Source organism: Pagrus major, chromosome 5 (genome assembly GCF_040436345.1).
Source record: "Pagrus major chromosome 5, Pma_NU_1.0".
In the NCBI taxonomy this organism is placed as follows: Eukaryota; Metazoa; Chordata; class Actinopteri; order Spariformes; family Sparidae; genus Pagrus; species Pagrus major.
The window spans coordinates 11,280,093-11,307,003 of NC_133219.1; the positions used below are offsets into that span (position 1 = coordinate 11,280,093).

General features: G+C 41.5%; 1 protein-coding gene across 3 annotated transcripts in view; it reads right to left on the reverse strand.

Moving 5' to 3' along the window:
- The window catches only part of LOC140996310 (uncharacterized), a 301,135-nt gene that overhangs the window by 226,254 nt on the left and 47,970 nt on the right, over positions 1-26,911 (reverse strand). For all 3 annotated transcript variants that reach the window (XM_073466666.1, XM_073466664.1, XM_073466667.1), the window contains exon 6: positions 999-1,111. In XM_073466666.1, the coding sequence (XP_073322767.1) occupies positions 999-1,111 (113 nt within the window). The remainder of the gene's footprint in view (positions 1-998; positions 1,112-26,911) is intronic.

Consider the following 26,911-nt stretch of genomic DNA (forward strand, 5'->3'; position numbering starts at 1 on the left):
TGGCCGCATGCACATAAAAATATCCATCTCAATTATGATGGCTGTAATATGGTTTCCTATTAAGAATTAACCATAGAAAATGATCTACTGATTTTCTTAACACCTAATCAGACTAGATTTTAAAATGATCAGATTTAGAGAAATTGCAACAGGAAGTAATTAGAAAAGAGAGTAGAACAAAATATCACTCATATTTTCCTAAATCCAAATATATTAGCCCTATCATTTGCCTTTAAAACAAACCGTAAAGAAAACAAATCTATGAAAAAATAACTACATAAAAATAAACAAATTAAATAAAGCTTTTTTAATAACACAGCCACACTTGTGCAGCTATATTTTAAAAAAAGAACCCGCTGCAAGTGAAAAGTCATTTAAAGTTTGTAGTGGGAAAAAAGTGAATCCTGGAAATACTAAGTAGATGATCAAATACGATGCAGAAATATACAAGTATATCATATTGGCTGTGTTCAGGCATAAACTTGTCCAATCCACAGGGCTGTTTAAAAGCAGATCTATATGCCCAACAGGCTGGTAATGAGCCTTAAAAGCACAGCTGATCACTTATTCCAGCTGGTTTATTCCCCTTCTACACAAACACAACTATTGGGTTCAATAAACATACTTCATATTGATCCTGAGCCACCCGGCAGCACATGAAGCTCTCTTTCCAACACTCAACAAGATTTATTACAACTTTGCATGCTGAGCAGAAATGAAGAGACACGCAAACACAAGCCTGTGCGCACACACAAACAAATCCACCCCCATACACACATACTGAAAAGGCAAAGTTTAAATACCCAAATGATTTCTCATCAATGTGCCCCACACACATGCACACAACCTTTCGATTTTTTCCCTGACCCTAATTTGCTTATGCATTAATATCAGGGGGGTAGTGGCATGTGGGGAGGGGTTTGCCTCCTCATCTCTCCTCCTATTCCCCTCAGGTCTGGACTTCGGCAAACTGTCTCCTGCGTTGACACTGAACTTACCCGCATGCCGCCACACGGCCGTCCTCCAGTGCAAACAGAGTGTGTCGCTCTCCGCAGGCCACTTGAGATATTTTCAGGGATGATGGAAGGTTCTGGAACAAACGTGGTGCCAGCTGGAAAAAACAAAGTTCCCAGTGAGGTGAAGAAACACACTGCATCTCTGAGTTGCTCTGTAGTTAAGTTGGTATACTCCATCAGCCTGGCAAATATCCCAAAGACAGCCACAGCTACAATAGATCCTCTGTGTAGATGAAGACAGAACAACGTGAACAACAGAGGGAACAAGAAAGAAACAGCATTCTCCTTTATGGTGCTGAGCTGTGTAGATCTGATGTTTTTAAGTCCCTGTGTGTATGTCTGTCTGTCTGTGTGTGTGTTCATGCCAGTGCCACAAAGAAAAAAATGAAACAGCCTATGAGAAGAAAAGAAAGCCTGGTTCCTCATCATGCGCTTGTTAGCTTGTCCAATCTATGGCAATCAGCACAGTCCCAGGGGTTGAAAGACACGAGATGCCGGGGAAAGGGAAGCCGAGGCTGAGGAAAAGATCAATACTGCACTGTGAAACAAGAAGTGTGGGCTATTTACTCTCCATTGATCTGATGATGCTGGAGAAACACCTCACTCGGCTATTAAATTGAGGGTATAAGTCTACTGTGGAGGGCTGTTTTTTCTTCCTCTCTCTTTTTCTTTCTCTCTTTCTTCACCCCAAGGTCAAGAAAAAGCTAAAAACATCCACAAACAAACAAAAATGGATCGCTTTGGCCAGGGAAAGTAATTAATCTGCATTAAAATGCCAAGGGAACAGGCACTAACTACCCATCTTAAGTGAAGTTTTGCTCAGGGCGACAAGAGACCGAGGACAGGATGGACTACTAGAGGACACGGTGATAAATACAAATAGACTGCTAGCTTTCAGCAGCGCTTCACTGGAGCTACTTTGAGCTCAGAATTGTACCTGCATAACACATACCGCATGTTGGTTTTAAGTCCTTTCATTTAAAGGATTGTTGTGATGATTTAGGCGTTCCATAGCTTCATATCATTTTCAACAAATCAATACTTCTTATTTCTTGGAATTGCTCTCACTAAATGTGTTTCAATGACATCTGGAATGGCATTTAAAAGGTTAGAGCTACTGTGTTGAGGTAGTATATGAGAGCCCTGAGCTGGAAAAAGGTTTTTGGAACCACAGTGACATAAAGTTGAAGGATCATCACTGAAACCAGAGCACATTCAAACAAAATTATCTGAGAACTGGTTTCCATTTTAGGCCACTGGAAGAATCATCACATCCTTAGCATTGTAGATGCTATTATGTCCAGTGTCTAACTTAAGTAATTATCTAACATGCCAACATCATAACGTACATCCTTCTGAAGTCCGAAAAAAAATCTCGGAAACTCACAGACTTTGACATCGTCATCATATACACCAAAACATGGAGGATAAATGTAGACATTTAATTGATGGTGAGATAAGTTTGTATTAATTCATGATTGCATATACATTTTTAATATTGTATTTGGTTGTAACTGTTCTCAACGTAGAGTGACCTTGATTAGTTAGAAAAGTTATTTATTAGCATTAACCTTGAAAACAAGTAAAGCAACGTTTTAGTGGTTTTAGCGAATGTACTGGTGCAGGAACAAGTCTGTGACAAAATCAGTTTGTAATATAAAGCTTCAAATTTCAAATAGCTATCAACATGTTGTTAAACACTGAGCAACAAAATACAACACGCTTCTTTGTAGCATTCATATTACCACATAATGATCTTACAACTCATAAACACACCGAAGTCGAAAGTACGACTTCCCATCTCGGGCAATGGGACCATCCAAGAAGCACCTGAGTGCCAGGACATTTTCTGTAATGCTACAAAGCTATTCAAGGTTGTGTGACGAGGCATGTATTTTTTTTATATTTACAGAAACTAATAATGACTTTCCTGATAAATGCCTAGGTAATTTGGGATTGGTTGTAAAAATAAAAAAATGTTTGAGTTTGTGATTAATCCATCAATTGTGGTTTCCAACATGTGTCCAGTTGCAGAGTTTCTGACATCCAGATATTTTTCACAGTGTGAAACTCTTTCCCTCTACGTCTATATTCGCCTTTATTCTGCTCCTCAGAGGAGTAGCCTTATTGACTGTGTGGCTGTATTACAACAAGCAGTCTCTAATGACTCCCTGAAGACCTCTCTATCCCTACTGCCCGCCCTCCTTCTCTCTCTCTCTGTCTCGCTCCCTGTGTCTCTCCTTCTCTGCCTGCTCTTCAGGCTCCAGTTCAGCAGCTAATTAACCCTCTCTAATAGCGTAGATTACATTAGCTTTGAGCTGCTCGCACCCTCCGCCGGACTCGCACTGCCACACAATGAACCCAGCCTTGCTTTACAAATCTCCCCCTTCACAAGAGCACAATTATGAATTCAAACAACTTCTTATCCACACTCACTCATCCAGGGACAGAAGCCCTCCTCTGTAGCCACCCCACTCCTCCCCTGCCGCCCACCTCCCAGGCCTTCATGCAGGGAGTAATGAGAGAACTGAAGAGAGGAGACCACACAACACGACGGCCATGAGGGGGAGAGGGATAGGTGGGGGGAGGCCCTATTGGGTAAATCAGAGAGGTCACTATAGGTGTTTCATTGGGTGAGCCTACAGAAGCCCTGTGATAACCCTCCATCTTAACATTCCTATTCAGAGCAGAATGGAATCTTAATTACTATGGGCGGATAGAGCGAGAAGGGGAATACCAGGACCAAATGGAGGTTTGTGCTGTAAGTGGTCAAAGAGTGGGAATTAGACGCAAGAATGAATGACTTAAGCCTCTGGAAGCTGTTTTCAACACATTGACAAAATAGCCGGGGAACTCATACGTATAATGAAGACTTCAGATATATGTTTTTTTCAAAAGTTGCCCATCAATCAGCAATCATTTCTAAAAATCATTCTTGTTGGAATAGGAGACTATCTCACAGTATTCAGCAGCCCGGTTCAAGATTATAAGAGGATACTGTGGTTGGTTAGTCTTCTTCAATGCAGTGGAGCCGAGCTGTATAACTCTACCCCTACTATGACACTGCAGGAGTCCCACCTCACTGGGAGAGTGTTCAAACCAATGGAGCACCTCGGCGCACAGGAAAGAATGCTGAATCAATGAGGAAAAATACATTTTTTTGAATTGGAGGTTTGTTCCCTCTTACAATACTTAGAGCACTTAGTGGTGTTTTATGAATGATAATGAGATGAGATATGGCTGTAGTTTAAGAAAGAAATAAAGTATGGAAGAAATGGATGTAATCTGCTCTGTCTGAATGTAAATTGGTACATTTGTAGTGAAAGGACATTCTCATGTTTCTTTGTCCGAACAAGTAATTTTCCCTCCGTCCCTCCTCTGTGAGGCTTGCCATAGCAGCATTTTCTGCAGCACAGAGCACTCTCCTTTCTATTTCAATAGGACAGCTCATTTGCTAGACTCCAAGCTCAAACTGCTGACTGGGGTTTTCAAGGCTGTGTACTTGTGTTTGTGTGTGTGTGTGTGTGTGTGTGTGTGTGTGTGTGTGTGTGTGTGTGTGTGTGTGTGTGTGTGTGTGTGTGTGTGTGTGTGTATGTGGACTATCGTGCGTGTTCTAAAAGAGAGGGAATAGGGGGAGAAAGGCATGAAAGAAGGATAGGCAAAATGGAGGGAAAGAGTGGGAGAGAGAACACATTGTATCATTAAGGTACTCAGAGATCATTAGATATATAAGGGCACTGCTATGCAAGGTCAGGGCTGCTGTGTTTTTCTAGGTCGGCAGAGGAGCAGTAAAACCAGTCTAATCAGCCGCTTTTCTCTCCTCTCCCCTCTCCCTTTCCACCATATCGCTCCCTTCCTCTTCCATCTAGAGGTAGTGTGGATTACAGCCCAGTTTATCCATGCCCCTGTATGTATTTACTAACATTATCAAGGCTTATGAGCCAAGGACACCGTAAACCACACAAAAGGCAAAGAAAGCCTTTGAGCTAGATATTGGCCTCATTATGGGGTAAAGTTGTTGGCTCCCTGTCTCGCTCCCAGGATGTACAAGGCTGCTTTAACAGGTGCAGCACATTGCCTGACTATCCAGTATTTTTCATTAAGGCTATCCTTTAATGTAGAGTTTAGAAACTGGCAGTCTGCCCCAATAAAGTGTGTGTATGTATCAATGTGTGTCCGAAACACCAACACATGTGAGCTCCATATTTTTGTCATCTAAAGGGGAAGGACATGGATTTTATTGAGAGGTACAGTAAATCCACCATGTATAAAAGTAACTGACCAACTCTCTACAGACACCAAGACGAGGTCTCAGACGAGGTACTTTTCTGACACAAACTAAAATGGGCCTGTTGTGGCAAGTATTGAAATTTGTCAAGCTGAGTCTGAATGTTTGGTCAGGTTCATGATAACGTTTAATTTTTCTTAAAAAAAATAAATAAATAAAACAAAAATATAAATGCTGTTGTATGGCTGTTTTTAGACAACATTTTTTAGACAACGAGAGATTTTTTGGCTTTTTTTGTTCTACGAAAATTTTTATGGTAAAATAAGTTATATTTCTTAAGTAGGGTCTTGTCCACATGTATACAGATATTTTGCAAACAAAAATGTTCTCTGTTTTGGCCTTAGGTTCACACGCAAACTGCACAAACACACACTGTTAAAAAACATTCTCAAGTGCAGATTTCTATAGACCTAGGTTTCTGTGCATCAGTATGGACATGTTAAAATGGAGCATTTGGCAAACAATATCGTCATCGTTGTTTTGGAGACTTTGTCAAATAAATCCACAATGATAAATCCAACTCTGAATGTCGTCTGTGATTATTTATCCATTTTGTAACTTGTCGGCTAATCAGAGGAAGAGTAGGATGGGTCTTTAAGAAAAGCAGTGGGATCCATAATAACGCTGCTATGTATGAAACATCTTCCATTTACAGCCAGGTTCTGTGAACAGTACATGAGCGCAGGTAACTCCTGCAAATGGATGTTCAGTTTATTGTTTACCAAAAATATGAGTATGTTCAATGAATGCGCTCACTGCTGCTTCAAGTTTACAACTTCAACAGTTGTCTATGGTTTTGAATTGTTTAATTTTAATATAGTAAGATCAAGTCACGTTTAGAATGACCTACTCTGGTGTTTGACATTTCATTGATGTAGACTTTCTTGCCACCTAAGGACAAACCACTGCTGGCCTCGGATGGCAGGGAGGCAATACTGTTGGTAATGTGGCATGTTGATCAAGGTAATGATGGATAGCCTTAAAACGGACCCTCGGCTTTATAGAGATGAATTCCCTGCTTGGCTTCTTACTCAGCACTTTGGCCTTTTCCCCACTCAAACACCCTCAACCAGCCTAAGATGGAGATTAGCAAAGCCTGTCTGGGAAATGGACCCAACTAAAGCCTATCAATCAAACTTGCTCCAGACAGATCAAGAGAGGAACAAATACATTCAAAAAGCATTACCATACACTATTTTTCAATGTTTTTAGTGCAATTGGAGTATCGCGGAGTGGCGATAGAAGGGGAACTGTGTGGGATGAGATGAGAAAATAAAAGAAAGTGTGTGGGAGAGGAACGGTGTGTAAAAGAATGCCTTTCCTGCTCTCGACCGTCTCATTAGGCTAATGTTTTTTTATAAGGCACTTCAAATGTCAAGGCATTGGTGGATTTAGTGTAAACTTAAATTCCATTACCTGGCAGGCATTAATTGCTAACTGAGCCCAGGGATCTTTCCCCTGGGGGCTCTATGTTTCCTCTCTGTCATCTGGCTAACTATTCTGTCTAGACTAACTTAGAGCACCATAATCCACCATGGGGATCAATAAACTGCACATAATTCAGCTCCAATAATGAGCTTTCACTTCAACACAAGCGCCAGCCCACTTCCCAAGGAACCGGCAGGGGCGTAAAATGATAATGTAATTATTAAAAGGACAGACAAAATGAGTAAGCACTTTCACACAGAGAGGGAGGGCGAGCCCGGCCTCAATTAGACACACTTAAAGCTATCATTGTTATTCGAGACAAAGCTAATCAAGGAGGAGATACAGGGGCATCCATTTCAGCAGGTAATGGAATGACGCTCGCTGGCTCTCCCATTTCCCCAGGCTCATGATGTTATAAAGGCCGCACTGCAGTCACGCGTGAGTGGGCACCCTTTAATGGAGTGCAATGGATGTGGGTTCATCCACCAATCAGGGATAATAAGAGGAGGGGACTTGGAATGGAGAGAAGTTTAAGATTCACTTCTCCTAATAGCAATACATAAAACCATAAGTGTGAGGGATTATTTTGCACCTGTAGTTCCCATAAGTAGTTTAGGAATAGAATTACATCATGTGTTGCAGCTATTAAAACTACTTTAATCCGGCATGAAATATTCAAATCTCTACAACGTCAGTGGATATTATTCACACACTATCCTAGCCCAACATCCAAAGATCAAAACCAGCAGCTGCCTTTTAGACCAGCATCAGAGATTTGGTGTGTGACAAATATGGTTTAACCTGGAGCCTTATCTTCTAACTGCTGTTTCGCCAATTATATGCATCCTTGAGCTCAAGTCAAATCAGGAGAAGCTAGTTTGTTTTGTACACCCAAGTGCTCCTAATTCCTCTGCAGGCTACAGGGGGTCCAGGGTGGATAAATCAGGCCTTTACGGAAGGGTTGCTCCTACTGTTTATCTGCTGGTGACATTTGCTGCACGGCCCCAACCGCACCATAATTACCCCACTTATTCACTAAACAGGAATGATGCCTGGCAGGAACCCCCTGCCACAAAGGTTGCAGGACTTAAGGCTATATTCTGTCTCTGGAGTTCAATGGCCGTGGCTTTATAAAAGGACTCTTTTCATTTGGACATCAGCATGGGTTCACTTTAGCATGGTCTAACAGAATACAGGGGGACAAACTGACTCGCCTCGATAGCCGGAACAAAGAGCATCGCGGCTGATGAAGATGACGAATTTACAGCTGAGTGCACATGCTTTCCTAACACACGGTACACCTTGGCACACTTCTAATGTCACAGTTCCCACAGAGGACTGGCATTTGGAGCGGATTCTTCTGCCCCTGGAGCCAGCATGTTATGAGTGGGTAACTATCAATATCCTGATGAGGGAGACCGTCAAAGGGAAATGACAAAAATCTAAATTATTTTATTTACTGTCATTATTCAGACTGTATTTATTGCGCCATTACTTTGTAAAAGACAGTATAATCTATTTTTAGTTTGTTATCTTGGTTTTTTCCCCTCTATCTCCCAATCACTGCCATTTTAAATGACTTATTGCTCATATTACTCATTGTCTTGAAAACACACCCAAATTCAGCTTAACTATGGAACTGCCAATTAAAACTAAGGATAGTGTTTCTCTGTTGCTTGTTGTGCAACTCTTTCGCTTCCTAGAGTTCTGCATAGTCTTATCTGTCAAAGACAGTCAGCACAGATGGATGACGAGTGACAAAGGGATATTTGGTTGAGGTTGTGCAGTAATGAGTGTCACATGACTCCCACATTCAAATTTCAGACTGCCTCTCCTGATCCTAAAGCTGCAATCAACACTGGGCCATCTGCAACACTGCAAATTAACATAATTGGTGTACATTACATGCTTATAGAGAGTACATTTTTATCCACTATTCTTCGCCCTTAACAAGATGAGCTGTGGAGATACTGGGAGAGCAACGCTGTTGATTAGACACGAATAGTGGAAGCAGACAGCGGGACTTGTTGTCTTGGTGAAAATGGATGAACTGACAATCAGAGTTTGGTGAACAACCAGGTGTGAGGGCCAGAGTGCAAGTAGGCCTGTGTGCATCTGACACAAGTACCTTCCCTACACCTGGAACTGGGGCTGAGGTGATCGACAGCCTAGCCATCTTGTCAGACAGCTCACAGACAGAACGCAGGCAACACTTAGGCCTCTTCCAGATGCTCCACCAGAATAAATTGAACTTGATTAGAATTAATCACACTCAACCATGTGCAATTTGCAAATATCAGGGAAAATATTCAAGGAAATCTGCTTAAAAGTTTGTCACAATGAACAAAAGGGGAAAACTCAACTGAACAACTGCACTGGTTTTGACAACGTGCCTTCCACATGCAGCATTTTTAACTACAAAGACAGATGTAGACATTTGGATGTGTAATTCAGGAGCCATCATTTTAATGTAGAGTGCATTTCATACTCGGTCTGTGATGGATTGTATGAATTAGCAACAATCCTGGAAAGTTTCAGCATTGGTCAGGGGTGAACTGCTTCTACATCAACTGAAGTCATCTTTTAGTTGCTTATACAGTACAATATATTACAGTCTCAACTGCTCACTTAGCCAAAGCATGGTATACGCATATGCATGGTGCACATGGATGGGTAGCAACACGCAGGCAGCACCACTTACCATAATATAGGTTTCATGAAGCTGTACATCAAGCAGCCTTTAAGAAGGTGTTAAGATAAAATTGTCATGATAGAGTCACACCACTCACATTAATAGAATTCATTCAAGATGAGGAGGGGAAGAAAGTTACCATAAGTTAGCCGTCTCCTTCCCTGTGTACACCATGAAAAGATGAAGTATGCAAACTGCCTGATTTTAAACTTGTATCTAATTGTCTCACGTCATGGGTCTGGGCTAGGGCATTGTTGCTTGAAGAATAAATTGGGTAATTCAATTAAAGTGCTTTCCAAAGACACATCATAAGTGATGGAGAATGACTCTAACCCAGGCCTGAACTCCGTGTCCCCCCCATCGCTCCGCCTGCCTGACAAATGGATGGCGGTGTATAATTGAAACACATTGCTGCCAGCGTAGGTCAATAACATCGCTCTTTCTGCTCACCAGCACCAGATTAACAGACTCTATTTTATCTTCCCTCAGCCTGTCCCAGCTTGACAGAGCGGGAGCGTCAGCTGCTTATCCATAAAAGAGGCCCCTTATCTTGAAAATAAACAAATACATAAAGTGCAACAGCCTGATGTCTGTCCAAGCAGTTAAGGGCTACTTAGTTTAAGGCAAACATGTGGGCAGTGTTTTGTTTAACACATCATCATATGAGATGAAGCACAGCTGTCACTTCAGAAAACCTGGACAGACATTCTCCCCAGTTGAGAAAACAGGGACATTTTCCATGAACAAAATTCTAGACTTTTATTATTAATTTATTACTCCGATTTTTTGCACACAATCACATAGATTTTTTTATTTATTTTTACTGTTCAGATTTGTCTTTTTAAATCCAATCACTTCCCAGCAAAATAACTCAACAATGTGCCACCATTAAGACCAATGTCATTCAATGTCATTCATCATTGCCTTTGGACAATGAGTACATTGTGATGGCACTAAATAATTAACATTTTTGACAAAAAATTAAGAGACCCTTGCTTCCATCAATGTATAATGCAAAGCCATCACTGTTTATGCATGATAAACATTGAAGATTAATTAGCTTAAGCACAAGTGTAATATGAAGCTAAAATGGGTGATTATATGTATTTAAGCCCAGGCAAACAAATCTACTGGCTTAAATTAATTTGATAAACAAATGGGAAAAGTAGGGTTAAGGTTCAAGGGTAAAAAACTCCATTATCTCCCATTCCTCACTCTGTGCTTTCATGTAATTATATGTTAGGTTAGACAGAGTTAATTGAATCTGGTCCATTCAATTTGTTTACAGTTTAGCCATAAGGATTGGAAGTAATAATATCCGACTTTCAACATCAGAGTAAATGAACAAGTAGCCGCAAAATAAATTCCTGTAGGGCGTACATGCACACAGATTTGTGCACCTGTAGGGAGCATGCATGTAAAAAACAAGTCTGTATGTATTTTTGTATAGTTTGTGTTTACACATGTTCCCACATGGAACACACACAAATTAGCCATGGACGGATATTCAATTAAGTCCTTTGTCAGTGGTCTATGTAGGGGCGGGACAGGATGCACAGTACAGTAATCCGTGATGAACAACAAGGTGGCAGCTCCATTGTCTGTCTGACGGATAGAAATTACTTGCAGGCGTCCTCGACCAACAGATTAGACCACTGTTGGGGGGTGAGATAAGATGGCAGCCAGCAGTATGGAAGGTGCCTCCTCTTCCAGCTCAAACAATGCCTTTAATCCATTTCCTTCTCACAATCAGGTTGTTTGACATTACTTTTCAGCTTCCCACGCATTCATTCTCTGCCTCTTTCCCTTCACCTTTCATCAAGGGGAAGGCTTAAAGCAGAAGAGACTTCATCATGTAAATTAATTTGTGCATTATGTTAAAAGACCCAAAGCAAATGTCGAAGAGCCTTTCTCTCTACCTTTATTAAAAGTATTACAATTTGACATTTTTTTCTTCGTGTCCTATTTGGCTTTCAGTCTGAGTTACTCCTGGCCAGATGAGTTATATGGCTAAGCACAATTTTGTGCTTAATTCATTGCTCACTGCCTGCTTGTATGCCAGCCAGAAGGCTCTGTCCTTCCTGTCAGTAATGTACTTCTTCATATTATTTTATTATTGAATCACGACCTTGGCGAGGTTGCTTTCAGTAGAATGAAATCAAAACTGTATAGATTCACATTGTAGAGGTCTGACCTTAAAAGCTGTCAATAGAGGATTCAACAAGTATGTTAAAAACAATATGGTTGAAAAGAAATCATTGCAGAAAAATAATACAGCCTCTCTTCAACAAAAGTTTAAGTACTGCCTCTCTAACTAAGGCACATGCACTCCTCTCTTCAACTGAAGTTCCACTTGCGTAACTTTTTCTAATTTAACACACTTAACACATAATTCACTGTGTTCTAGACCTGTAAGAAACATTGATAACCTGACAGAAATTAACTGCAAGAAAGTATAAGAACCTTGAAAGTACCTCAACATTGTGTTAGACTCTATACACCATGTTCAACATGAGGAGGATGAAGATGTATGCAAATCCATCTACGTAAATCTATACTCGATATAAAATAACATTTCTGTCTTCAAAACTCTAAATGGCCTTCATCAAATGCACCTGTAGGCAGCATACAGTAAATCCTTCAGCACTTTTAATGGATTTCGGTAGAGAAAGCTTGTGCAAGTGTGTGCCAGCAGTTTGGTATGTAAGTGTTCATGTATGGACCACCTCCTGTAAGCATTGATCAACCACATCCTCAAACATCCTCACTATGTTGCCAGAAGGTTCCACCAACAGCTGTTTGTTCCAGGGGCAACTGCCTATTTTAAATTTGCTTAAGTAAAAATGATTATTGCCAATTAGATGCCCATTAATTGTGCAAGCATGGGATGCTGCCAGCTGTTTACATAGGGGAGAAAAATAGCCCTTCTTATTTAATTTCTCAACAGCACAGTCTTTCTCTGCCAGCCACAAAACATATAATTATTACACACAAACACGTACAGTACTGTAAATTAAAGAGTGACAGAAGAAAGAGCTGTGAAAATACTGTATATCAAAAGGAAGAGAGTAAGGGAGTGATTGAGCAGTGTTTCCTAAGAAGGTAGTTTTAAAGAAAAAGTAAGTTTCCATGGATTAGGAGAAATAATTGTAAAGAGAATGGATCAACTGTGTAAGAGAAGCCGAAGCTGTGCTTTAAGCAAAGCTCAATACAAATCAATGCATTCAACCAAACCAGATTAGCTTTTTTTCTGTTACAGTGTCATCCAGAATATGTTTCCATGGCAAAGTGAGAGGTGACTGACTCACTACTGTGAGTGGTGTACCTGGCCAAATTGATGCCTGACAGAGTTTCACATGACCTAAATAAACAACACCAATGTACCTTCACAATTTCAGGGATACCTTATAACAAGAAATCAACCAATTTCAAGATTAAAATACATTAAAAATGAAAACTAAAAGTTTTGTCCATCTTTAGCCTACCTAAGCAGAACTTTACACATATACAGTGCTGAACTGTTGCTGAAGTTGTGATGAATGGTTGTCAGCTGCTCTGGCAATCTGGATGGCTTTAACTTGACCCCACAACAATAGCCCTGGACCCTCAGCTAGTGCCCCAGACTGTCAGAAAGAGCTGAATTTAGTCTTTTCAATGGTTAGCATCTGACCCGGGCACAGCTTGCTGAGTCTTAAAGCAGCGCACTTTTATTCCCACAAGCACAGCCCCTGCTCAGCCTTAGCTTAGGCTTCCAGGAAGAAGCATCTATCGCAGGTGTCATTAGGTTACCTCTGACCCTTTTCCAAGCTGACCCTATTAGAGGAGTAGAGACTGGACGCAACCTGTCTCACCTCTAAAGATGCACGCTGAGCTAGCTGATGCTGCAATTGTGAGTAGACTAGAGGGATAAATAGCATTCAAGTTGCCATGCGAAGCCCTGCGAAAGACTGTAGAAAAGATAAATGAATGTTGAAATCGAGGAAAATTATTCAACCATTTACAACCCCTGCTAGCACATCACTGTTATTCTATTTGTCTTTCACCACTTAAACTGTAAAATCATACAGAGTGCTGCGACCATTTCTCTCTCCGGTTTGTTGCCTCACTTCCACAAAATAACACATCATTGGACAGATAGCATCAATTCTGCCCACGGTAATCCCAGCACCTCTGGTTGTATCACTCATTCAATTTCAGCCGCCGGCTACAGCAAACATTACACACTGCATCAAGATTACCGGAGAGAGGCAGAATGGGGGAGAGAAGAGGGGGGGAAAAAGGCCTGTATCCATCATGTCATGATGCCCCTGTTATTGTGACAGATCAAATTCTGTGCAGTGTGTGTGCATGTGTTCAAGTGTGTCTGTGCGTGCATGTGTGTCCTGTGTCTGTCTGTGACGGATTCAAACCATGGTCTAGGGCTGGTGTGATCAGCATCCGTCTGACTGTAGATGTTGTGAGTGGATTTGTGAGGGTTGCCTGACTTATAGATGACCTCCTTTATACAGTAGCTGGGGCCCTAGCCGCCATGCTTGTTTTAGCTGCTGCAATTAACCTTGTGTGGTTATAACCCTGCAACCCCACCCACTTAGCTGAAGGGCAGAGAGAGAGAAAAAAAAGAAAAACTGGCAGGGAAGGTGATTGAAGAACAGAGGTAAGAGACAGATGAGAAACAGGTGAATATATAGGGCAAAAATGTAGGGCAGAAATAGGTGAGAAAAAGAAATGCCTGAAAACAAAAAGAGAGTCCAGGAAGAGCTTAACAAATTTAATGATGTGGGAGCTCGAGTATGGAGGAGATTGGTGCTTTGGTTGCTTTCCTGCCCGCCTGACAGACTGGCTGGCTGCCTGCCTGGATCATTGGTTGGTTTGCTGTACTGTGTCTCTCCTCTGGGGGACATGGGTTTGCAGTGCCGGCCTTTGAGAGCAGGGGGAAAGATGAAGAGGCAGTGTCAGGCTGCCTTTTAATGGTCAGGAGTGTGGTTAGTTCCACTGACTCAGGCCTCTCCCCCGTGACGCCGGGTCCATTCCACATAACTGGCCATAATTCAACTCATTTGGCAGTTTGAGGTCTCAGAGGTCTAGGGATAAAAAGTGTGGAGAGGCCTAATGGCAGACGGAGGGACCAGCTGAGGGCACTTCTTACAAGATCTCCACAGGAGAACATTTCTGGAGCAGACCCTGGAAACCACAGCGATCCATTAGCAAGTGAACAGGAGGAGCAGGAAGGGCGAGAGGAGACAGACATGGGGATGGAGACCTTTGCAGATCTGCAGGTATGGTAAAGGTGGTGTGGCGGTCAAGTGGGTGAAATTTAAAAGCCCTCTGCTTTCATATCAGTTCAACTTTCTTTAACTTCCAAGCTATCAAAGAATACACTAATAAATACTTTGCATATCCCTAAATGCAAATAAAAAAAAACACAAAAAACTGCTCTATCCATGTCATGAATACAAGACTGTTTACTTGATAAACAATAGCTCAGATTAAGCACCTCACAAAGACTACGAACTCAAGTGTTTGCATACTATATGCAGTGTTTCCTCCTACCATCGCCTTGGGGGAGGGCACCGGCACTTGACCCCCCGCAGCCCCTGGAAGAAATTAAATATACTATTTGTAATGCAGTGAAATTTTTCACATTCAGAGACATATATGTTCAGAGGCCTATGGTTAGAAATTTTATTTTGAAATGACGGGTGTGTTTCCACTTCTGCTGTAAGATTGATACAGCACAGTAGCTCAGTTCTGTATTCTATAATGATGATAAAGACTAATAACTAGCCTGTTCGGTAATTGATGAAAACTCGTTACTTTACTGTAAGTATTGTAAAAGCTTCCCAACAAGAGTAAATAATAATGTATCATTTAATCCATATAAAAGGAAATGTGGACAGAACTGAACTAAAATGTGGAAAAATGGGCACATACACGGACATGATATCTGAAAATTACTCATGAATCAGTGTCTTTAATCTGTTGCTGTTGAATGGGACAGAGATGGAGTGAAAGGTAGACTATGCATAATTTCCTAAAAAAAACAATGTATAGACTAAATCTCTCTCAATCATCACTTATGACCCACTATAAGTGTTTGTTTCTGCAGAGAAACCCCCCCCCCCCCCCCCCCCCCGCCCTTATTTTGCTGTGTTGGGGATGTTTCTTTGCATCAGAGAGCAACCAAACCCAAGCAATGGTATTTGATGGCCTTGGAGTAAACTATTGACTATCTTTCTCCTGAATCGGTTACTGCACCTTTGAATGGTGTGTTTACAAACAGCAATCGACCAATCCTGTATAGTATACCTTTAAGTGATGTGGTTTGAAAGAAAAGAACTACAGCAATCTGTTGGTGAATGTTTACAGGGAGTAGCCACCAATATAGTGAATCTCTGTGGATGTACATGGTGCTATGCCTCCTAAGGGGTATTAATTAAGATGTTGAAGGAATAAGTGATATGGGACAGCGACGGGGCACAGTGTGTGTTTGATAGGAGAGAGGATATTTTGGCAAATTCCAGTCTGGGCATGTTTTTGGGGGCCCCCTTGAGAAGGCATAGTGAGAGCATCTGTGAGGTAGAGAAGGAAAGAAAGAGATTTATTTGAATTTGTGTGTGTCTGTGTGTGTGTTGACGCGTCTTTGTGTAAATGAGCGAGAGCCCTGCTGACCCCGAGTTGGAGTGTTCTAGCTACACAATTAAATGGTGTTGAAGCATGAGAATGAATAATCAATCTGCTTTATTATCACTGATGTAAAAATTATAATACTGGTGAAAAGTGGCAAAGAAGGTTAGAATATTTCCTTATTCTCACAAAAGCCTTTAACAGAATTACAGAATTCTGTGTGCTTGATTTATTTGTACTTTGTGAATAGTTTCAACTTGTCGAGGAAAAAAAATATGTAAGTCATCCAGTGTTCTGGCATGTTCTCACAAAAAGATTATTCTGTCTGACTGAAACATGTCAGTTGAGTATTACACTCGGACATACCTCAATTTGCTCATATGCAGGAAGCAGACATCATCATTGTATCATATCAAGATGGGAGGACGAGGGAGGAAAATGTTTAAATTTGACAAAGGGAGAGGTTTTCCAGTCCAAGTGGGTATAATTTTGGGATTAGGATTCGCTGTATGCTGGTTAGGGAACATGTATATGATGTGAAGGTTAATCACAGGCTACAGTTTTGTAATGCTAGTCGTCACTGCATTGCAGTGCAATCAGGACTGTGAGAAAATAAGTGGGTCACAATGCGAGACCTTGATTAAAATCGCGGTGATTATAGTGCGGCTTCAGCTCTGATTTTGTGGGTTTCCTAACATCTGTCCTCGCGAGGAGGAACCCAGATGAATGAAAATACACACACAATATAGAAGTGTAAGCACGCCTGCAGATGCTCCGTGGGTGCGTACACGCGCATGCTCCCACTTCATAACGCACAGATGTGTTCATCCACACAAAAAACAACCGTGAAGCCTCATACAGCGCTTTCTACATACTGTACATTCTATGGCTTCTTTGTCTATTTTGACAAATCACACTGAAAATGTATATTGTAGGAATTGTCTCTTACAAAATCATTTTCCTTGACTAATTATTTCTCTGTATCATTAAGATATTGAAATTATACAATTGAATTATACAGTATAATGGAAAATTATACTGGCAACTTTGACACTAAAGACTTCTGTATGTCTTCTCTGCTGATTATAATCAGCTTTACTTAACAAGCAACAAAAAAAGTAGATGCACTTTTTCACACTAAATGCATAATGTCGATGGTGATGGCTCAAAGAGCTTATACAGATACATAATTACATCTTACAAGTGTAAAAAGACCAAATAAAAAACAAAGTCACAAATATGAGTTTTACTCTCGCCATTAACAAAAATACGTGGTATCTTCTATCATAAATAGCACAATATTAGGTATGATAAATTGAATACTGCATTGAGTGATAGCGCAAAGGTAGAAAAGCTGCATGATCGATAGAGTTTTTCCCTTTTGTCTCCTGTTCCTGCCAAGTTCGTTGGGAGTCTATGTGAAAAACAAAGCACAGGGTGAGGGAAACAGTGCTCATGCCATTTAACAGCAATGTGAAATCAATATATATTCTGAAATGGCAGGAAAAAACATCATTGTAAACTAGTTATTGACGTGTTAAAGTAATTTACACTTGCTAGTACAAGACAGATCGTGGCAATATTTATTTAGCTGGCAAGCTGGCAGTGGGAAAACGATACGGCAGCTGCAGCTATCGCCAGATGCTGGTGTTACAATGTCCGTCCATCAAATCGTCCCCCTCTACCCCCCTCTTCCTACTCTATACCCTCCTCCTTCACTTTCCCAAATGGCTGGCTCCCTTTTCGCTGCAACCTGACAGTCTTAAAACAACTGTATAATTAGAGCTGCATCTGTCACACAGGTTTATTCTGGCTTTCAGTTTCAGAGTCGCAGGCTGTGGGAGACACTTGAGGACACAACACCAGAGCAAAGGGAGGAATGGACAACAAGACTTTGGCCCACAAACACTCTTTGTTCACTTATGTAAATGTTGGATATGAAGATTTTAAATTAGCAACAAAAAAGATTTTACATTTATGAAGTGCTGCTGCGGATAGAGTTGTACAGTTGGGAGAAACACCTAATGGCATATCATCAGACAACATCTGAACAATGCAATTAGTCTAATCCAGTACACGACCTCGTGCAAGCCACATAAAAAAAGCTAAAGGGTGGGGGGAAAAAAAGAGGAAATACGCAGCTGTATGCTGAGCTATCCCACTATCAGCTGCTGCAATTAGGGAGCACAATGTAAAATGTCACAGTGGATCTGTATCATCGGCAGCCCTGTCACAGGAAAAGGCCAGGAGGAGTGGAGGAGAGGGGAAACGCAGAGTACAGTGAATCCCATCGGCCAAGCATGTTTCAGTAACATGAGAGGGAAGATCGTGTAACGTTATGGCAGGACATCTATGGGAGTCTAGTTCAGATGCTGTCATGTCAACCCACTCCTATTAGGGAGGGACAGAGGCAGACAAAATATGATTAACTGGCAATATGCATTAGTCTTCTGCAGGTTGATGAAACGCAAGAGGGCAAAAGGTGCACGTGAGATGGGGTTAAATGTGCATGTGTATAGGTGTGCATAAAATGATGAAGTATGGACAAATGTATGGATGTGCACACAATGATAAGAATGCAAATATTGAAATAAATTGAGAAATGCTTGATATGTTGTACTTTTTAAGAATGACTATTTAAAAAAAAACTTAAAAAATTAAAGCTTTTTGAAATTTCTTACTCAAATTGCTTATATCATTGTATAACACTGACTCATTATGTTGAGGAAGAGATCAGAGACCAAATATAATGAAATCTGCTTCAAATTGAACCAGATTAAACAGTTTTCCTCCACCGTCCTGACTGAATTGCTTTCCCCGCTACCATTTTCTGTCTATATTAGGAAAATAATGGTGACGAAAGATGCCTTTTAATTTTCAGCTCAGCATCATTTTGACATGTGTAAGTGATGACTCTCCACAGGACATAATAAATCATTTGCAGATTTCCTCGTGGTTTTGATCAAGTTGAGATGGCCAGACTTCTGCTCAGATTCATTACATTTGGGGAGCAGATTGAAAGCACGCCTAGACATGCTCTCTGTTATTGTCATTATACACCCTGCATGAGCTTCTGAGCAACTGTAGAATTATCACCTCCGCACAAGCACACGTAGACTCACACTGGCAGATATATGTGTTAACACAAACACATGAGATGCAATTATTGTATTTGTTTGAAGGGAATTTATATCTTTGTCTCTTGTCTATGTTAGAGGCTATGATCTCTACATTGTCAAAAACATGAAGCACAATTGATAGTATTTAGGGACAGAATGGGGAACATATGAAATATTGTGCCACCTTGCTTAAACAACAGTACTATAAAACAGAGTCCTCACATGAGGGACCACAGCATAATGTAAGCTCCCTCTAGTGGCTTTAGAGTAAATTGCAACTGCTGGTCATGGTATGGGAAAGAGTCCTGCACTTTTCTGGTACTGCTGAAAATCATACGTAAAATTTTGATTTCAGTTTGGAAATCTCAGCTTCAATTAACAGTAGATGTTTGTTTTGCAGAGCTTTTTGACCGGGTCACATATGTAATTGTGTATTAAAAAAAAAGTAGAATGGGAGTATTTGAAAACATTAGTTAGAATGGCTAAAAGCAGTACAGTATGTGCGTGTTTGTGTGTTGTGCAGGAACAGCTGCCTGCCGAAGGAGACAGTGAAGGTTCACTTACAGTACCACAGAAACCCCCCAGCTGGGCTTGCCACTAAGGAACGGAGATGCCCAGGGAGAAAGATAAAGAGAGGGAGATGTGGAGAGAGTTCGAAAAGAGGGAGCAAAAAGAAAGAGGGGAAAAGAGGAAGTATGTGAGAGAGAGGGAAAGTGGAGAGTGCGTGTATTCATATTTCGCCTATTTTGCCACAAGCTCTTCAAAGGCTACATCTAGCCTACAACACATCTGGGAATGAGAGCGAAAGTTGAAGAGTTCCTCCTGCTCTTCTCCCCGAACCCATTTTGCTGATTCCTCCCTTTTTCCCTCACCACTTTCCTTTCAGCCCGCATCTCTCCATCTCTTTCCTCCCTTCATCCTCCTGCACACAAAACTTGGCAGCTGTTGTCCAGCCAACCGCTCCTTGACATCAATTTCACTAGTTTTGTGTGTTTTTCTTCAGATTGAAATTTTTTTATTACACCCTTATTTAAAATCATGCACATTTCCACGATTCCACTGATTTACTTTAAATTCAAGAACAACATCAGCCACACCAATAAACAAAAAAACTAAAGTAGGACAGTGTCTAACAGCAGTGTGAGTCATTTGGAAATCACCTGCACCGGTTGTCTAAATATGAGACTGTCTGGGGCAAGAGACATCAGCGGATCTAGGCTTTTTCTATAAACACAGAACACAGCAGAATGTTCAGAGAGTGAATACTGATATGGAACCCTGTGATTCCTCTGAAGAGGCGTCGGCAGGTTAAGAGGATACCTTTTCTCTATATATTTCTACTGTTTTAGTCACGGATGTGTCTTCTTTCCAATTTCACTTTTTTTCCCTCTATCTTCCTTTCTTGCCAAGGTTTATCCCTGAGGTGTCCTCTGGGGCTACCTACTGGATAAGCCATTTGAAATGCATTTTCTAAAGAACCTTCCGTTCCATTTTTGAACTGCTGCTATCTCTCAAAATGTCCTTAAGAAAAAGTGTGAGAGAAAGAATGGTAGCAAATGTTTTAAAGTACTCTTGCTGTACTTTTTCTGTGTAGTTTACTCATACAGAAAGACGCCATAGTTTCCCAGCAGCAGTGTGATTCAGACTTCTGGGACTGTGATCTGTGCTGGTGGGTACTGCAGAATGTGACCTGCTCTGAGGGAAACCTCCACTGTGCCAGTATTGTGCAGCTCAACAGGGGCTGATGGAAAGGCCAAGCACATAGGGCACAGGAGGAATTCGGGTGAGATCATCCACTGGCTTAAGTTTCTCCTTAACCCTTTACGCAGGATGTTATTAGATGACATTATCGGCACAAGTTACAAGGTGGTGAAACAAGGAAATAGGTTGATTTTAATCAGGATTATTCTGAATGACGGTATAATTGATTCAAATAAAGTATCTAATCTTACTCACTATGACTTTTGGCTAAATGACAAAAATCATATTTCCATTATTTTGACAGATATTGCAAGTGTGAATGGTAAATCTTGCATTTCCTTTTCACTGAAAAAAATATAAAAATGATGATGATCTGTAATGTAAATGTAATGATCTGATTTTTTCTGGGGTCTGTACCAAAAAAGCATGTTCCCTCAGGTCGGACGAGTATGACTTGTAGGCCTCTGTAACACAACAATGCTTCACTTATAATGGTATGTTGTGACATATTTTATCTATATCAAGAAAGTGAAGCTCCTGCCATTTGGATATATTTGGACACTTGGCAATATTGTGATTTCGATAATATTTATATTATTGTTCAGCCCTACTATAATTTAAATGAGGTTGGCCTGTCATTAGGAAATATACAGTTTGATCCAATTATGATTTGTTGACACACATTAGTACACAACATTTAAGTGGACCCTTCACTGTTGGTTGTTTACATATTAAGTAATGCACTTCTTGCCCAGTATCTCAAAGTATCTGAAAAGGGCAAACCATAGACCTAAAGCCTTGATCATAAAGTGCATCACTGTGCCACATCATGGACTGCAGCCTACTCTGTCAACCAATTATGCCAATTATAGCCAGAAACCCCTGTGGTGTTTTGATAAGACCTTCCACAATTTCTTCCAATGAAGCAATTTGTTCCAGTATTTGTTTACAGAGAGAGGCTGTGACTCGCAGCAAAAATAATATTTGTTATCTCCATTTGCCATCAGAGCAGAGTGAATCCACCACTGGCTAATCTTAACCTGGCTTTCTCATTGAGGTTTAATCTGGTCATGGCAACTTAGCATCTAGTATGGAGAGTGTGTGTATGTGGGAGGGTGTCTGTGTGTGCATATGTGTGTTTGCATTTGAGGACGGTGCAGAGTAGAGAGATAGACAAGCCAGTCATTCCCCGCCTGCCCCCTCCCTCCCCCCATCCATGTCAAGAACCAATCACGTGTGAAAACTTGCCTTAACTTCCCGTGCCTGTGTGACTACAGCGTCAGAGAGAGTTTGACAGATCTGTGCGCCACGGAGGCGTCTCCCCGCCATTTGGCATGCCATGCGCGTCTGGTGCGCTGGAGACTGCCTGTCAAACGCCTGTGAGTCGGTGGCGCAGCCAGGGACCCTACGGAGCGCCAGATGGGCCATTAAGGTAGTATTAATGTAGATGCCATCGCTTTTCTCCTCTGACTGGGACATGCTCTCTCGAACTGCGAGCAGCTGCTGCCATTTACTAGGACAGCTTCCTGCTAACTTTGGCCAACTGGCATCACCACTGACTGGCTCTCAATGTAATGATACACTTTTTCTTCCTACTATACCTGTGACTTTTATCTTTCTTTCTCCCCCACCCTCCCTTTCCAGAGGTTTTAACAGGATGGAGCTGATAACTTCCAGCTTTCCTTGCTGACACACACTCCTGCACATCCAGACAGTGGTTCCCTCTCCCTTTCTCTCACAGACACACATAAAAAAAACAACAGCAGCCTAATAGGAGTATAGAAACTGGATCTATCTGTACACCCACTCTTAAGCTCATAATCAAGGCATGATATTCAGTGGTGTACGGTTATTTCTGTTTATGCCCTACTGAGTGCTAATATCATGCTTTAATTGAGAGAAAATTGGCTGTTGGCAAGAAACAGAAAAGAAGGTTACCAAAACCCCAACCATGGATAAGTGTTGCAATCAGTAATATTCTATTTAGTTAAGTAGCCTAAAATGGGATGTTTTGAGATCATTATTCAAATCACATTGACAAAATCCTATTATGAGAATTAGTTTTCCAGAAGGAAATGTACAGAATTATTGATGTGTAATAAATGTGCTTTCAGCATTACATACACTTGGGGCAAATTAGGAAACAGTGGGGCATATGATTCAAACTGAAACAAGGTCACAAACACCATATTCTCCCATCCACACTGAGAAAATAATGCATATTTCAAGTGCAAACTTCGCACTTAATAGCAAACAATGAAGAATGCCTTTAGTGAATTCCAAAGTGCAGCAGAAGTAGTCACACTGAACTGTTTCAACAGTGTGGCCCTAAACATTGAAAAGGTGCAGGATCTCCAGAGGCGCAGGTTAGCCTTCCTACACAGCTGAGACTACCTCCCTCTGTTCCCTCTGTTCCCTGTCTCTCACTTGCCTTGCCTCTCATTTTTCCGCAGAGCCCAAGCATCCTTTGAGGTGCCCCAGGGGGAGATGAGCATAGTAGTTTAGGTCGCTGTACACCCACACTGAGTTCCCATATACTGCATCAGCCTGTAACTGCAGTGTAACAATAGACAAGTGATAGAAGTATATACCATACAGCGACTTTATTGTCTGCCAGCCTCTCACCTACTTTCTCTATCAGCAGCATCAGTCTGACAGCGAGACATGGGGGAGGGCCGTCTATGTGCGTGTCTCAAGAGGCAGCTCAGACAAGGACTACAGGGTTGGCATCACCGGTGGTCAGTGTTGAAATCAAACGCACCGTCACCGAAGCGCAGCGAACACTTATGCTCCCGCACAGCCGTTAGTGTACATGTGGTATCAAACTGACACTTTCTCCCTTGGCTGCTCCTGACAAGGAATTTCCTCGTCGAAAAATTAGCTGTACCTTGCCAAGAGCACGGCCGCAATTTGTACTGTTGTGAATAGATTTGATTCAGAGAAGATGAGATAAACATTTATTGTGTAGAATAACAATATGCAGGCCCAGAGGGTATAAATGCATGGCACTCATATATACAGTATGAACTGTGATTAAAAAAAAAAACAACATCCTTTATTGTTGATCTTACACTGTAAAATTAACATTGCACCAGCTGTCTGTCAACTCAGCCTGATTTGAAAGTAATTTCAAGAGCCTCCTCAAAAAGTCACTAATCAACCTCTTCCAACAATGCAAACCAATTTCTTCATAGTTGATTGAGAACAGCAATTGCTATTTTGGTACTTGGACTCAATGAATAGGGCCAGCTTTCTATCTGGGTATCTACATGTTGAAAAAAAAGACAAACTGGCACTAATCAGCATGTCTGCCAAGTAACCAGCGCAGCAGAGAGAACCACATACGTTTTTATGTGCTGCCTGACAGCCTGACAGACAAGATTAAGAAGCAGACAGTTATTGCAAAGTAAACTTGAGGATGAGGAAACACAGCCTGTATATGGAAGTAAGATGGCATAGGGATCCATTTCCCACAGCTTTATCCAGGAAATCCAACCTGCGATGAACAGGATCAATTCCTTTATTTACAAGGTGCATGTTATTGCTTTGCCATGCAAATGCTTTCAAAAGCACAGTAATGCTATCCCGCTATTGTGGAGGAATGATCGCTGCACCAGGACAAGCAAGCCAGGCTTTGATGGGTGCAGAATAACGGTGTTACACAGCTAAGCAATGTGTGTGTGGGTGTGCTGCAAATAGGTTATTTTGGATGTTTTTTTTAGAAGAAAGGAGGCATTACCGAGGCCTATTGGTGCACCGAGGTATACTTCCAACCAAGGCGATTAACATGAAAGGAAATATCTAATGTTATTTTCCACTGCTGTGAAGAGAGAAGCAGAGAAAAGCCTGTAATCACATTATTATTTGTGTCGGAGATCAAGATCAATCAGGGTTAAAGCGTGTCACAATGTTTAACAATAACAATGGATGGTTGTTTGTGGAGGAGATCATACACAACACAACTGGATGCGCGATACAGGGGTTGGGGAGGTAGGGTGGGGGCCTAACGAAGACAAAATTTCTATCTCTGTTTCTCTTTGACCAGAGTTTTGTTTTACATAATACCTGTATTCTGCTCCATAAACTTAATACACACACACACACACACACACACACACACACACAGAAGATAACATAGTAATGTTTAACAACTGTACATCTGAGTAGCAGTGTTTTTCTAAAACATGCAGAAAGAAAAGGAGGAGGCACCACTGGAAAAAAAACACAAGCATAAAAAAGCCTTCTCTCCCTTAGAGGCCTGTACTGGAAACAAGGCAGGATCTTAGCGCATGGGGAGAAACTCAGATACAGACTACATCAGCATACACAGACTCGAGAAAACAGTCAAAGAGCGACACTTATTCTACAGTATGTACACAATGCCTTAAAAATGAATGAACAGCAGGAGAGGGCCAGAGATGAAATTGCATATACCATTCAAACAAGCGCGCACAAAAACATTATGGCTTTTATGATCCCTCTAGCAAACAGGTGTAACAAACCATCATGTTCCTGCAAAAAGGGTGACTGCTAAGATTCTGTCACACAATGTATCGAGTTGGTGAGCAAGCGAGTGTTGAGAGGGAGATTCAAACTTAATGAGTGCTTTGGCAGCTTGTGTGGAAAAGGCAGGGAGGCAGGCAGTGATTAACGGAACACTTCAGAGTACAAGGCACAGCGGTGCTCAAAGAAAACAGTGATGATCTCCACTTAATCGCGAAGAAGCCCGGAGCATCTGCCGCCAGAGCAGGGCAGCGGCACCGGCGAGCTCCCGCTCCGCTAGGCTGTCATCTCCAGAGAGCTGTGGCCATATGCTCGGCTTTGCCGCAAACTCACAGGAAGTTAATTTTCTGACAAAACACAGGGATAAATATGACATTCAAACAAGTTGTGCTCAGCCAGGCTGAACACGGATGCCGTGCCAAGCTCAAGCTGCACACGTGTCACACTTAGGAACAGAGTTTATTTTCATGCTCCCGCGGTCGCTTTTTGCCGAGTTTTGTAGAAACACAGACAATGGGTGGTACTCTTTCAGCTAGAAGGTGTTAACCTACTTACAGACTGAGCTATGTATACAGGGAGAAAAAATTCAGACACACACAAAAACAAACAGACCTATGGTATATGATACTGGCTTGATACTACCAAAGCTACCGCAATAACATTGCGAGTGACTACTAATTCCTCTCAAAATGTTTATATAAGGCAGCACATGGAGAACTAAAGAGGGACTGTCCTAACTGCATACAAACACTTCCCTCAAAAGCATGAAAAACTGACAATGTCATTGTCCTAATGAGGGGAGAGAGAAAGAGGGCAGAGACATGAGAGGGAAAAAAAATAAGATTAACTTTCATTTTCGTTCACAGACATATAGCTCCCAACGGTGTGCCATTAAAATAATGTCAATCAAACCATTAAATAGGAGCTCTGTCTAACCTTGTCTGTTGCAGGTGAAATGCCATAGCGGGCCTGAACAATGGGCTCACAGGTGTGAGCAGAATCCGAAACACCGTATCACTGGGCCAATAAAGAAGAGAATATAGTGTTTCTCAGATCTCAGTAGTCTGCTACCACTCCATTTCAGGCGGTAAAGAGAAACGGAGCCTTAGGGGTGAAGCCGGTAGTTCCAACCTACAGATTCTTTACAACAATAGCCAGTATCATATAGTATGGAGTCTGGGGGATAGCTGGAGGTGGAGCAGCTTTTCTAGTCCTACTGAAAAAATACACTCAGGGAGGCAATAAGGATGAAAGAAGATGGAGGTTTGTGGTATACAACAGAGAGGACCAGGTTTGGGCCTCCACTTGGGGCAATCAGAGGCCACCGAATGGTAGGAAAGGTTGACTCTGTGATACACATACCACCAGGTCCTATTCTCTGCCACTGCTGCTGCACTGCTCACAGTGAAGATCTTTTGCTTTAACAGAAAGAGGTGAGGGCTGGGTGCAGTCATGCAGATACCAGTGGCCTTTATCAGGGAGGAGAGGTGAGAGCTTTGGCCCCTGGGCGTCCATACTGCTGCCAGGTGGCTGGGTACTT